At 39.6% G+C, this 13,686-nt stretch overlaps 1 protein-coding gene across 16 annotated transcripts in view; it reads left to right on the top strand.

The window, feature by feature from the left end:
- The window catches only part of Sema6d (semaphorin 6D), a 736,415-nt gene extending 722,930 nt beyond the window's left edge, over positions 1-13,485 (top strand). For 8 of the 16 annotated variants that reach the window (XM_045155780.1, XM_045155779.1, XM_045155781.1 and 5 more), the window contains 16 exons: positions 310-370; positions 480-542; positions 649-750; positions 984-1,074; positions 1,543-1,662; positions 2,326-2,414; positions 3,113-3,330; positions 3,439-3,570; positions 3,849-4,004; positions 4,098-4,271; positions 5,180-5,320; positions 5,418-5,495; positions 5,843-5,943; positions 6,287-6,343; positions 7,817-7,984; positions 9,783-13,485. In XM_045155780.1, coding sequence (XP_045011715.1) covers positions 310-370; positions 480-542; positions 649-750; positions 984-1,074; positions 1,543-1,662; positions 2,326-2,414; positions 3,113-3,330; positions 3,439-3,570; positions 3,849-4,004; positions 4,098-4,271; positions 5,180-5,320; positions 5,418-5,495; positions 5,843-5,943; positions 6,287-6,343; positions 7,817-7,984; positions 9,783-11,071 — 3,040 coding nt within the window. In that variant the 3' untranslated portion in view covers positions 11,072-13,485. The remainder of the gene's footprint in view (positions 1-309; positions 371-479; positions 543-648; positions 751-983; positions 1,075-1,542; positions 1,663-2,325; positions 2,415-3,112; positions 3,331-3,438; positions 3,571-3,848; positions 4,005-4,097; positions 4,272-5,179; positions 5,321-5,417; positions 5,496-5,842; positions 5,944-6,286; positions 6,344-7,816; positions 7,985-9,782) is intronic. The other 8 variants (XM_045155786.1, XM_045155785.1, XM_045155788.1 and 5 more) reach the window with 8 other exon arrangements.
- Positions 13,486-13,686: the final 201 nt, after the last annotated feature.

Raw genomic sequence — 13,686 nt, 5'->3', positions numbered from 1 at the left:
CAGCAGGGAGAAAAGTCTTTATTTTATAACTTAGAATTATTCAAGCAAATATTAGAAATATGTCTATGCTAATATCATGTCCATTTGACCTAAGACCTAGGAGAAGAGCTTCTTTTGCTCCCTGGTGACAGTATAATAGTATAAAAGCACCTCACTAATGAAACAGTACTCTTTGTTGACTTTGTTGGAGGCAGAAAAAATCCAGATGATCTTCAAAGCATAGTAGCAGCAGATCTGAAATATAAAATGAGAAGCAGCTTCACATTTGGATGCACTCAAATGCTACGATTCATTGCATTTTCCCCACAGGGATCAAGTGTATACAGTAAACTTAAATGAAATTCCCAAAGCAGAAGTCACACCAAGCAAGGTGAGCAAGTGTCGTGGGCAAATTTATTCGCATCCCCTCAAAACTTGAATAATGCCCCTTCCCAAAAATGCTGCCAGTTAAAACAGCTTTGATATTTGCATTTATACAGAAGCTGACATGGAGGTCAAAACAACAAGACCGAGAAAACTGTGCTATGAAAGGCAAGCACAAAGTGAGTAAAGCAGACAGAGGCCTGCTGGACCGCGTCTCTCTGCAAGATTGGTGCCATATCTCACACAGGAAATGCCTAACATGGATGTGATTATTACTTCCTTTAGGATGAATGCCACAACTTTATCAAAGTATTTGTTCCAAGAAATGATGAGATGGTTTTTGTCTGTGGTACCAACGCATTCAATCCAATGTGTAGATACTACAAAGTAAGTCTGCTTTACATGATGTGTTTTTTCATCAATTGTATTTTTACTACATGGATATGCTGTTATAGTTGAATCTTTTCGGCTGTAACCCAGTAATTTGTTTTATCTCTAATGCTGTAAAAGAATAAAAACTAAATGCCTCAAATATAATTCCAGCATAAATAAAGCAGTATTGCCTTCAAACAGGTACATTGAGCAAATGTGACAGCAGCTATTTATTTTTTCTTTTGCAGTTGAATACCTTAGAGTATGATGGGGAAGAAATTAGTGGCCTGGCAAGATGCCCATTTGATGCCAAACAAACCAATGTTGCCCTCTTTGCTGGTAAGAACCTATACCATAATGAATATAAATGATTAATGACATTGAAGGTACAAAAAGAATTTAAAGAAAAAGGAATAAAAGCTCAGCTTGGATATAAACGTTGACAAAAACATTTCAAGGGCTAAAGTTTATGAACAGATTTGCAAAAATAAAGGCCTGGAAAAGCAAGGCTATTTCAGGGCGTATTATGGATATTCCACATGTGGCTGTGTTGTTGGCTAAGCCAGTTACCTTGAACACCATGTGTAATGTTTAACATCTGATATTTAGATGCTTCATCTGTAAAAGTGTTGCTATCACTGGACAGCCTGCTAGAGGTTGAAGGTAAGCATCAGATCTAGGCTGCTTTATATAGAAAGGGGTGGCTGGAGAGAGCACTGCAGAGGGTCCAACACACTACATTCCTACATGCACTAACAAGTAGAGGATAATTATGGTTATTTTACCAAATTATAACATTGGTTTCAGATGGGAAGCTGTATTCTGCCACAGTGGCTGACTTCTTGGCCAGTGATGCTGTCATTTATCGAAGCATGGGGGATGGATCTGCCCTTCGCACAATAAAATATGATTCCAAATGGATCAAAGGTACCTTAACAGAGCAATGCTTTGGGGTTCGTGGGGGCAGTGGAGCAGCACCTTAGGCTGGCAGAAAGTTCCATGCATGGTGTCATACCATCCATTTAGAACAAGCACATGGTGCTTTGCTTAGGAACCAAGCATTGACAGAGAATGAGGAGACGAGCAGGCTAGTCAAGGAAGTAAGTTTATCCAGGCAGTTATCTAGACAAACAAGATACCTAAGGAGAAATCTCATACCAATGTGTATAATTCTCAATACACATACGGGTATGCGCCCAGCCCCATCCACCCATCTCAGAAAGTTAGCAGTGATAATTATGAGTTCATAGCTGCAAATCCCTTTTGCTGTTTAGATTTCTGAAGTCAAGATTTTTTTTTTTTAATTCTCATGTAAGAGGTTTTCTTTCCTAGTTAAATAGGTTAATGAATAAATTGGTTCAAACAAAGACCTTTGCTGCAGTTCAGTTCCCTATAGGCCTTTTCACAGTCCATTAACTGACTTTAAAGTCAACGTGCTCCCTGGAGCTTAAACACACCCATATTAGGACTCCTCAAAATCGTTGCTATAAATGTCACTATGTAACATCTGTGTGTCAGAGTGAGCAGTTAGGGTCTTATGCTAATTGAATTACCCTTTTGGAACCACCGTATTTTCAATTTTTCTTTCAGAGCCACACTTTCTTCATGCCATAGAATATGGAAACTATGTCTATTTCTTCTTCCGAGAAATTGCTGTAGAACATAATAACTTAGGCAAGGCAAGTACTTATTCTTGATTTGTCTTGTGAAATAGACTGCATAGAATTTGGTAGAGTGATGGATGATCTCTTGCCATTTTTTTTCAGCACTCAGCTCAATACATGTAAGGCCAAGTTCAGAGAGCTAGATTACTCATCATGAGAATAACTGCTGGAAAAGACCTTGACAGTGCCCAGAATAGGAACAGCAGCCTTGGGTTTGGGAAGCTTTCACATGTTTCTTTCTAGTCACCATAGAAAGTGTTCTACAGGTACCCTTGAGCTCTGGAAGCTTCTTTCATTCTTTAGAAATCAATGGACACTCATTGTTTTCAGTGTAAAAAGCAGAATGGAGAAAAGGGGATCCTGTTCAGTTTGGAGTGTTTCAGTAAAAATGCCCATTTGATTTGAGAGAACCACAACCCCATTTATGCCACGTTCAAAGACTAAACATTTTATGAGCAACATGAGAAGCAGGAGTTAGGGACAAAAGTGAGGGGATGATTTTCATGCAGCTCAGGTGTGGGTAAGCATATATTCCAGAATGGGGAAATTGCTCCCTTTTCCTCACAGGTAAATCTTGTTTACATTCTGCTCTACAGAACCCTGGAGAAAAAGCAGCTTTAGCAGATCTTTTGTCCCTCCCATGAATAGAAGCATTTTGCTCTATTTCTCTCCCATGCTCATAACCTCCCTGGGTTGCTTTTGTCTCTGGGCAGGCAGTATATTCCCGAGTGGCACGCATATGTAAAAACGACATGGGTGGATCCCAGCGGGTCCTGGAGAAACACTGGACTTCTTTTCTGAAGGCTCGGCTTAACTGTTCTGTCCCTGGAGATTCTTTTTTCTACTTTGATGTTCTGCAGTCTATTACAGACATAATTCAAATCAATGGCATCCCCATGGTGATTGGGGTGTTTACCACACAGCTCAACAGGTAAGAACAGATTCCTGGCCCTTCAAAAGGAGTTCTGTGCTCACTTGTCAGAACCAAGGATGGACCTATTATCACTAGCCCTTTCCTGATGCTTTTCTCATTTTTCAGCATCCCTGGTTCTGCAGTTTGTGCATTTAGCATGGATGACATTGAAAAAGTATTTAAAGGACGGTTTAAAGAACAGAAAACTCCAGACTCTGTTTGGACAGCAGTTCCTGAAGACAAAGTACCAAGGCCAAGGTAAAGAAAGAGATGAAAAGGGTTTTGTTTTGAATGAAACCCTGTGTTCAGTGGAAGCATACATCCTCCAACATGTGAGGAAGGAATGAATCTGTAGCATCTCAGATGAAGCCATCTGCTGCCTTGTGGGTGTGAACATAGAGAACCCATGGGATTCTGGGAAATGATATTGCTAACTCTTCTTCTTTATTGCATCCTTCTTAGAGGTGTGCACTTGCTCCTGAAATATGATTTGTGTGGGGGGGGGGGATGATAAAAGAACAATGTTTTCCTTTCAGACCTGGCTGTTGTGCCAAACATGGCCTTGCAGAAGCTTATAAAACCTCCATTGACTTCCCTGATGAGACCCTGTCTTTCATCAAATCCCACCCTCTGATGGATGCTGCTGTTCCACCCATTGCTGATGAGCCCTGGTTCACAAAGACTCGGGTTCGGTAAGGTTGTGTGTAGGAGGAAGTGGCCTGTTCCCACCCCAGAGGTTTTCTTGTCACTGGCCACCTGGTTTGACTTACTGCCTCCTCTGGTAGGTACAGACTTACGGCCATCGCAGTAGACCATTCAGCAGGGCCCTACCAGAACTACACGGTCATCTTCGTTGGCTCTGAAGCTGGTGTGGTACTTAAAGTTTTGGCAAAGACCAGCCCTTTCTCCTTGAATGGCAGTGTGTTACTGGAAGAGATTGAAGCTTACAACCAAGCAAAGTAAGTATGTTTCAGAAAACAACTCTCTAGCATTGCTCAGAAGCTTTCAGTGTGTTTCATCTAGTAACTTCCTTTCCACTTTTATATCAGAGGTGATTTGGCATACAGTGTTTTTGTTTGGGGTTTATTTGTTTATTTTTTACTTATTTCCTCACTGAAATACATTTTAAGCTTGCCTTCCTAAACCCACTAGAACAAGGTGAACAGCCAATGAGTTTAAAAGTAATTCAGCAATTCTTTCTAATTTGCAGAAAATGAGAACACTTTTGCACTTATCCTCATACCTTGCAGGTATATTTCAAGATGCTACACGTGGCAGACAGTTGGTTATAAGCATACACACACAGATTATGTTTAAGAGTTTGGCATTTTCTTCCAGCCAGTGAAGCTTAAGAGATTATTCACACTATTAAGACATGTAAAAAATAGGTGAGAGAAACAAAGTGAAGTAGACATCCAGGGACATGTAGCATGGGAAGCTTTTGATACATTAAAACATTATCTTTAGTCGGGTGTGGTGGTGCACACCTTTAATCCCAGCACTCGGGAGGCAGAGGTGGCAGGATTGCCATGACTTTGAGGCTCCCTGAGACTGAATTCCAGGTCAGCCTGGGCTACAGGGAGACCCTACCTCAGAAAACCAAAAACAGTTTTTTTTTTCCATTCCCTAGAGTCCAGCATGTTCTTCATGAACATAATCCCCTTTGGCCATCATGACAGGAAAACAATTTATTTTCAGACTTTGTCCAGTCTGAAATTAAAGCAGGTATACACAGACATGCAGATGTGCTCCATAGCTAGCACTTCCCAAATGATGGATTTGCTTATTTGTACCAAGCTGTACTTGCCTTGGACACCTTTGTAGTTTTGACTAAATGTATGGCTTCCACATGTGCCCTTTCAAATAGGTGCAATGCGGAGAATGAGGACGACAAAAGGGTTCTCTCCCTGCAGTTGGACAAAGAGCACCATGCATTGTATGTGGCATTCTCCAGCTGCGTCATCCGCGTACCCCTCAGCCGCTGCGAGCGGCATGGGTCGTGTAAAAAGTAAGCTGTGGGTCCTTCCTTAAACCAGCTCTGGTACTGCCTTGCTGTCCTATGTGGATGAGCAAATTCAAGTCATGATCTCTTCGGTTTCATGTAGGTCTTGCATTGCATCACGTGACCCATACTGCGGCTGGTTAAGCCAGGGAACTTGTGGAAGAGTGACCCTAGGGATGCTGTGAGTATACATATGTCAAGTTAGTCATCTTCAGAACATCTAAAACTAAATTCTTAAACTTCTAATTACAATACTTTCCATTTCTTTTAATTCTTTTCCTTTTTTTTTTTGGTATGGGTTAAAGAAAAAAAACAACTGTAAATGGGAGAAGGAAAGGAGATTGTAGACATAATAATACTGTAGAGAAATGATGCCAAGAAAGAAACATTTGTATTCTTTCAAACATTCTAACATTTTAGTTAAAATGCTAACAGTCATGTTGATATTTTGACTTGCTCTCTCTACCACTTCTTACTAATCTGTCTGTTCTTGGTTCTGTTCTGGTTGACACTTGCGTTCCTACGAAGACTGTTAACTGAAGACTTCTTTGCTTTCCATAACCACAGCGCTGGAGGGTATGAACAGGACACGGAATACGGCGGCACAGCCCACCTAGGGGACTGCCATGGTAAGGCAGAACCTCCCTTCCTTCCTGCCACTTATTTTTGACCACCTTTGCACGTGGACATTATTTTACAATCAGCCTTTTTAGTGATTCGGGATACATACCATCCTAGCATTTAACTTAAACTTCGCAAAAGCTGAGCTTTTGGTCATGGGGATCTGTTAGAAAAGAATCTTACTTTTCCTTCACCATTGCAATTTTGTAGAAACTCTAGACAAAGGCAGTCTAACCAATAGGTTATCTTTTAATTTGCAGTCTTTTGACCTTTTTCAGTTAATTGGAATTCATAAATTTTTGCTTCTTTCAGTTACTTTTCACTGATTACTTGTTCCTTTAATTCTTTTAGAAATTTTGCCTACTTCAACTACACCAGATTACAAAATATTTGGCGGTCCAACATCTGGTTAGTTTTTTTTAATTTTTTTGAATTAACAATCTTTTCTTTCCTTCAGTTCAGCATTTTCAGCCCCTCCTCCCCTCCTTTTGCGCAGTTTGGCAATCCTTCATTTTTCTGCTTTGATTCATATCCCACCAGTGGTACCAAGAGACTTTTCTTACTCAGCACTTCACCGCTGTGTAGCATGTTACAGTTCATTCACCAAGGCACGTTCTCGAAGAGAAATCAAATGGGCTGACATACACTGCATTCCAGCTGCACCAATGCCCACCCAAGCTTTCTTCTCTCTCTGCCTTTGCATCATGAATGCCCCCTCTGACCATCTATTTAATGGATGGCAGAATTGCATAAGTTTCCCCTTCTCTCCTCACCATTCCTAAGACCTAGTGAACAAATACACATTTCTCAAAAATGTGTATTTGAAATTTAAGGATCATTTTTGAATGATTTCTGGCAATCCTGAGACTCTTCGAATGTTGTGGTCTCAGTGGTGTGAGAGAGCTTCAGCCAATGAAGCAGGGTTTCACTGTATAAAGATGTGCAGTGGAGTCTCCATGCACATTTCTCTGTGTTTGTTGAGACATTTCCATCTCTGAATGTTTTGCACCAGTATGAACTGTGGTTTCAGGTTGTAGCCTAAAAGCATCTGCTCATGTTTTCATGGAAATCTAGTTGGTGAAAGTTGGTAATAGACATGGGAAATGGTTAAGTTTCTCGTATTCCAGCTGTATTTCTCCAGCTCGTAGAAGCTTCTTTCTTGTGGTTGGCAAGTAGAGGATGGCAGGTCTTAATGTATCTGAATATCTTCACTCAGTTTGCCAGTATCAGTGCTGATAACTCTTTGAAAGAAACTCCCCAGGCATTTTGGAAAACACAAGCAAGGTTTGTGATATACTGTGGAAGGGAGGTTCACAGGACAGTGGAAATCTACAAATGGACAGAGGCCCATGGAGAAACCAAACAGCCTCTTAGACAAAGCTGGTTTATCAGCTCCAAAATCAAGTGTTTACTTGGACTAAAGCAGGTATTTTCTAAATGAAATTACATTGTAGCTTCTCCAGTGAAGGATACAATAATCCTGACCATTTATGAAAGTGCTTTCAAAATACACACCAAACAATAATTTATTTAAAAAACTTATTAAATGATGATATTTCTCAAGAAAATGAGAGAACCACAACAAAACTGCATTGGGATTCACATTACCATGCTCCAGCAGGCGTTAGTCAGAATGTTTGACTGCCTTTAAGTGAGAAATCTACTAAAAATGCCTTTACCGTTAATTTTCAGTTGTTTTCTCTTAAAAGTAAGGGATTTGGTATAGTCTCTTCAAGAGTGTTCCTACAAATTCTTAAACAAACAAACAACAACAAAAACAAAAACAAAAACCCTTTCTTACTTAAACTTAAAAATGCAGCAGACCAATTCAGGAGTCTTCTGTTGGTACTCATGTTAATGAACGTCTGTTTGCCACCACAGACATGGAGGTATCTTCATCTTCTGTTACCACAGTGGCAAGTATCCCAGAAATTACACCTAAAGTGATTGATACCTGGATACCTAATCTGACGAACTCCCGGACATTTGTAGTTCAAGATGACCCAATCACTTCTGATCTTACTGATACTTTATCAGATATCCCAAAGGGTAAGCCTCACCAGGCGCCTCATCTGTAACTGAGTGGAAACCTGATTCCTAACATGTCCAAGGAGCACAGGGCTCCAGAGACTAATCTAGTACAACCACTGTTGCTTCACCTCAACTCCAAATGGATACAGTGATAGTGGCCTCCCGCGGTTATGTCTGAGTGCATTCCATCAAGGATGAAAGGGGTCAGAAAGCTGTTGAAGACATGGCTTGTGAAACAGCTACTCAGACAATCTAATCTGTGTTGCCTTCTATCTGAAGGTGCTGAGAGCCTCTGAATTTCAGAGAATTTCAAGGGTTACTCTCACAGCATTAGAAAAAACAAAAGGTCATTATTGGCAAATATCCATTATCAGATGTTTTGTTGCTGTAATTTTCTCAGACTCTTACTTAGTTTCAATTCAAAATGCAATGAGAAAAGCATATGTGGAGTGATGACTTATTTAAATGCCACAAGTCATAAAGCATAATTGAGTGCATGTCCATAACTGCCACTCTCAGCTCCTAACAGAAACAGCTACACAACAGCTGCCAAATGAATTTGCTTATTGGAAATATTGCTTCAAAAACAAACAAACAAACAAAAAATCACTGCTTTGAGCATACTAAACTTTGGTGTCAGGTTTCCAGTCAGTTTCTATGGCATTGCCTTGTCATTCATGATTTACTTCTGTTGATTTTGGTTTTTATATTTTTATTGCAAACAATTTTATAATCATTATTTTTGCTTTGATTTCTTCATTCATACCATTTCTTTCTTCTTTTCTCTCTTGGTTTTTCTCAGTGACACTGACTCCCATAACCCTGGACACTGATTAAAAGCAGCTAATATTCAAAGGCATTAGTACTAACCTAATGCTACAGAATCTTCCAGATCTTTCTGGCTTGCTTATGCTGGGAGAGCTCTGTCAATAACATGTAACAGACTTGGATACCTCTGGAACTAACATTTCTTTTATTGATTGTTAGATGTCTGTGGTTGCATTAAAAATTCCAATAATGATAAACTAATTCGGTCTTGTCTTTGTAGGATAATTTAAATACTTCTCAAGTACTTCTAGATAATTAAAATATTACTTAACTAATGTATAGAATATCTCCTCACTATCTAGCTTTCTTACATAGCAGGAAACATAGAAATGTTTCATCCCAAAATGCAATAAAAAAATTTGAAAGTCTACATTTATGGAAAATAATTAAAAATTATTTCCCAGATAACATTCTTATTGTATAAAAGTATAATGCTTGAATAAATTTAACTGTATATAAATTATTTAAAAATTCTATGTAACATAAAAATACACTGATAGCTATTAGTGAGCAATTGGATACTTCTAGTTTGTGAACAAATTTTATGGTTTTATTCTAATTAACATTATTGCTTTGGTATCATTATCTTAACATAATATGTATTTCTTATTAAATATTTTCTAGTACCCGTCCCTTAATCCTGACATATGAATTAGGTAGAAATCATGAGAAATTTCCTAGGACCTTCCAACTCTAATTTTTAGATAGAAACTCTTAACATTTCTAACAACTCAGTACACAAGATTGGAGGAAATTAGAAAAAAAAAAGTATTGATCAGTGGGAAATGTAGTTATCCTGACATTTTCAATAATCATGTAGTCTCTGGGGATTACATGTGATTACAGGGGGAAAATACATGTGAAATTGTGGAAATGACTTGAGTCTCCAAGTTAGGCAGATGGACCATGTGAAGATAGTATGAGTTCACTGTTTAATATTGATTCTCTAAAGCCCATCATACAGACTTTTCCTATATGTCTACTGCAGGTGTGCGATGGGAAGTCCAGTCTGGAGAGTCCAACCAGATGGTCCACATGAATGTCCTCATTACCTGTGTCTTTGCCGCTTTTGTTTTGGGTGCATTCATTGCAGGAGTGGCAGTATACTGTTACCGTGACATGTTTGTGCGGAAGAACAGGAAAATCCACAAAGATGCAGAATCTGCCCAGTCGTGCACAGACTCCAGTGGAAGTTTTGCCAAGCTGAATGGTCTCTTGGACAGCCCGGTCAAGGAATATCAACAGAATATTGATTCTCCTAAGCTTTATAGTAATCTGCTGACCAGTCGCAAGGAGATACCACCCAATGGGGATACAAAATCAATGGTGATGGACCATCGGGGCCAGCCTCCAGAACTGGCTGCTCTCCCCACACCAGAGTCCACGCCTGTACTCCACCAGAAGACCCTGCAGGCCATGAAGAGCCACTCAGACAAGGGCCATAGCCATGGACCTTCAAGAAAGGAAGCCCCTCAGTTTTTCCCTTCTAGTCCTCCACCCCATTCTCCATTAAGTCATGGGCATATCCCCAGTGCCATTGTTCTTCCAAATGCTACCCATGACTATAACACATCTTTCTCCAACTCCAATGCTCACAAAGCTGAAAAGAAGCTTCAAAATATTGACCACCCTCTTACAAAGTCAGCTAGTAAGAGGGATCACCGGCGGTCTGTTGATTCCAGAAATACCCTTCATGATCTCCTGAAACATCTAAGTGACCCAAATAGTAATCCCAAAGCCATCATAGGAGACATCCAAATGGCCCATCAGACCCTTATGCTGGATCCTGTGGGACCTATGTCTGAGGTCCCACCAAAAGTACCTAACCGAGAGGCATCTCTGTACTCCCCTCCTTCAACACTTCCCAGAAATAGTCCAACCAAGCGAGTGGATGTTCCCACCACTCCTGGAGTCCCAATGACTTCTCTGGAAAGACAACGTGGTTATCACAAAAATTCCTCCCAGAGGCACTCTATATCTGCTATGCCTAAAAACTTAAATTCACCAAATGGTGTTTTGTTATCCAGGCAGCCTAGTATGAACCGTGGAGGATATATGCCCACCCCCACAGGGGCAAAGGTGGACTATATTCAGGGGGCACCAGGAAGTGTCCACTTGCAACCCTCTCTCTCCAGACAGAGTAGCTACACCAGTAATGGCACGCTTCCCAGGACGGGACTAAAGAGGACACCGTCCTTAAAACCTGATGTGCCACCAAAGCCTTCCTTTGTTCCGCAGACCACATCTGTCAGACCACTAAACAAATACACTTACTAGGCCTCACACGTGCTGTTCCAGTGTGGCTTTATCCTGTCTGTGTTGTTAGAAGGATGTTGTAAGGTACCTTAAGACAAGAGACCTGCTTGGATTTTTAAGAAAACCAAGTAGCCAAAGAAACTGTCTCCCTTTGGCATCATCAGAACTTGGCACATGTAGCTACTGCAGCAAGGCTCTGTGAACTAGCCTGAAAACAAAGGAAGGTGCTGGTCATTCCATTTCTTTTGTTCCAAGCTGAAGTGATGTGTAGCTCTAAAGGGCTGCCCCACCCAGTATAAAGAGCTGATGATACAGTACTCAGAAGAATCTGTGAACAAATACTTGAAAATGGGCTCAGTTTAGACTGCCATGATGTGCAGTCTTCCCATTAAATGTGAACATTTTAATATGTATGCATTCACCTTGCCTCTTGCACAAATGTCAAAAATAAAAGGATGGTAATGTCTTACAAAATGAATTTACAGATTACCAAGCAATTTGCTAAAACTTCAATCTTTGACCCAAATTGTAGCATTTTTTTATGTTGCCAACAAAATGTTGGAGGTGCATGTGTTTGTGTGTGTGTGTGTATGTGTGTGTGTATGTGTGTGTGACATAGAATGAGAGAGAGATAGGCAGAGAGAGAAAGAGATGGAGAGAAACAGCTCTGTACCCACTTGGATTTAATTAGGTGCCCATTGCATCTTTTGTACTATGGAGTTGTTTACATTAAGCATGACTGAATAAGAACATTAAGTTCTTCCCACATCAGTCCATTGGGTTCAGCTCTGAGGAAGGAATACAATTGAGGCTGCTTTGATAGTCAGTAAAAACTTAACATAGGTGGTATCCAATGCCAGGATGTAAGAGTTCTAAGTAATTTCGTGCTGCTAGTCATTAACATTTCATTCCAGTCTTGCCAGTTTAAGAAGCTAGAGAATTTAAGAGGTATCCTTAATCTATCTACCAGTATTCAGTAGTAAAATTTACCTGTCCACTGTGAATTGAAGCCTGAGGCACAGTACTTAACCTTGGACCTAAGGGTTAATTTCGATTGTGTGTGTGTGTGTTTTTTTTCCCCCTCATATAATAAAGAATTTCATCCTTTACTTCTCCTACGTCCAAGGCAAAAAAAAAAAAAAAAAAAAAAAAGGAAAAGCAAAATAGGACAAAAGACTAAAGAAATTCCAATTTGCTTAACAGGGAGGGTCTATGAAAACCTCTATGGTGTGATCATGTCGTTGTGTTGTGTTATGTAAGAATTATCTCCTGAGTCATGCAGGTAATGACAGTATACTCTAAATACTATGTGTGAGTTTACCTGAATCTGTGCATTTTGTGCCTTATTCACGAGAATGATATAAGTACTAAAATATGTGTCCAGTGTTTTCAATATCACGCATCATTTACTGAGTGCCAGTTGTAAATGTTTCTCAGCCAGCACCTCAAAACCTTTAGAAAAATCATCAAAGCAGCCTAGAACAACTAATTGTTTAACAATCCACCAAAAAGAATAGCAACAGTATATATCCTTTGTCATGAAAAGTATTCCACTCCCTTTGCTGAGAATGAGATGGTGACAATGTGAAGTCAAATCAGGTTTCTAGGGGAAAGCAACACCTGCAGAAACCACAGAGTCATTTCTAAGTCGTTTGGCAGAGACCACTGATTGTGGATGAGGTGCAACCTTCTTTTTCAGTTAATATGCTGCACACCACCCAAACGTTTATTGAACCAAGGCTCCTGACCTAGTCAGATATGTAAGTTCAACTTACTCCTTGTGCTACTGCTGATGGTATTTGTTACTTGGGGGAGGATGGGAAACAGAAGACAAGATCTTCTTTATATAGAATGTAGAATACTGATACAGTTGTTCTTTTCCTTTGAGACATTGTTTTGTGGAAAACAGAATTTCCTGTCAGCTCTTGAACTTCCAAGAAACAACTATTCTCAAAAGCTTCATTTTTGCAACTAAAATATGAAAAATTAATAATAAATTAAACCACCCAATGACAAACTCTACTCAGTCCACCCACAACAAACATTTCTGAATTTACCTTACCAATATTAATCCCAGTGTGGTAATTGTGTGTGACCCCAGATAACATTCTGTAACATTGTACTGCCTTTATAGTTTGTAATGTGAGTTCTATCAGTATTTATGTTGGAATTTCTAACATGGGTTCTAGTCTGTATTCTGTTAATTTAATTTTTAAATGCTTTATCCATTTGTGCAAAGGTAAACACAGATTGTATCTTTTTTAATGGTACGGCATAAAAAATAACCCTAAAGTGAAGTGGCTCTATACTGTTTTATAGAGTACTTTAACGTGTATAGATACCTTGTAAACTTGTATTGTGTATGTGTAAATAATATGTACTTTGGGTTTTTAACACCGCATGTAAAGTCAAAATAAAATATCCAAATGATGGTATCCTGCCTCTTGGTATTAAAGGGGTTATACTACATCATAGTTTTAACTCAGTCAACACCTGAGTTTGTTCCGAAACCTACCAAAATATTCTTACTTGTAGTACTTGCTACCTGGTCTCAATTACACTGTCATTCTGTCCTTGGGAGGCTGATTCTAAAGGCTAGGATTTCTGGAGAAATGATTCAGAAAATCAGAGGAACT

This window comes from Jaculus jaculus, chromosome 8, assembly GCF_020740685.1.
Source record: "Jaculus jaculus isolate mJacJac1 chromosome 8, mJacJac1.mat.Y.cur, whole genome shotgun sequence".
NCBI classification, from domain to species: Eukaryota; Metazoa; Chordata; class Mammalia; order Rodentia; family Dipodidae; genus Jaculus; species Jaculus jaculus.
The sequence above is the reverse complement of the archived record's forward strand: the minus strand, read 5'-3'. Positions and strand labels throughout refer to the sequence as shown.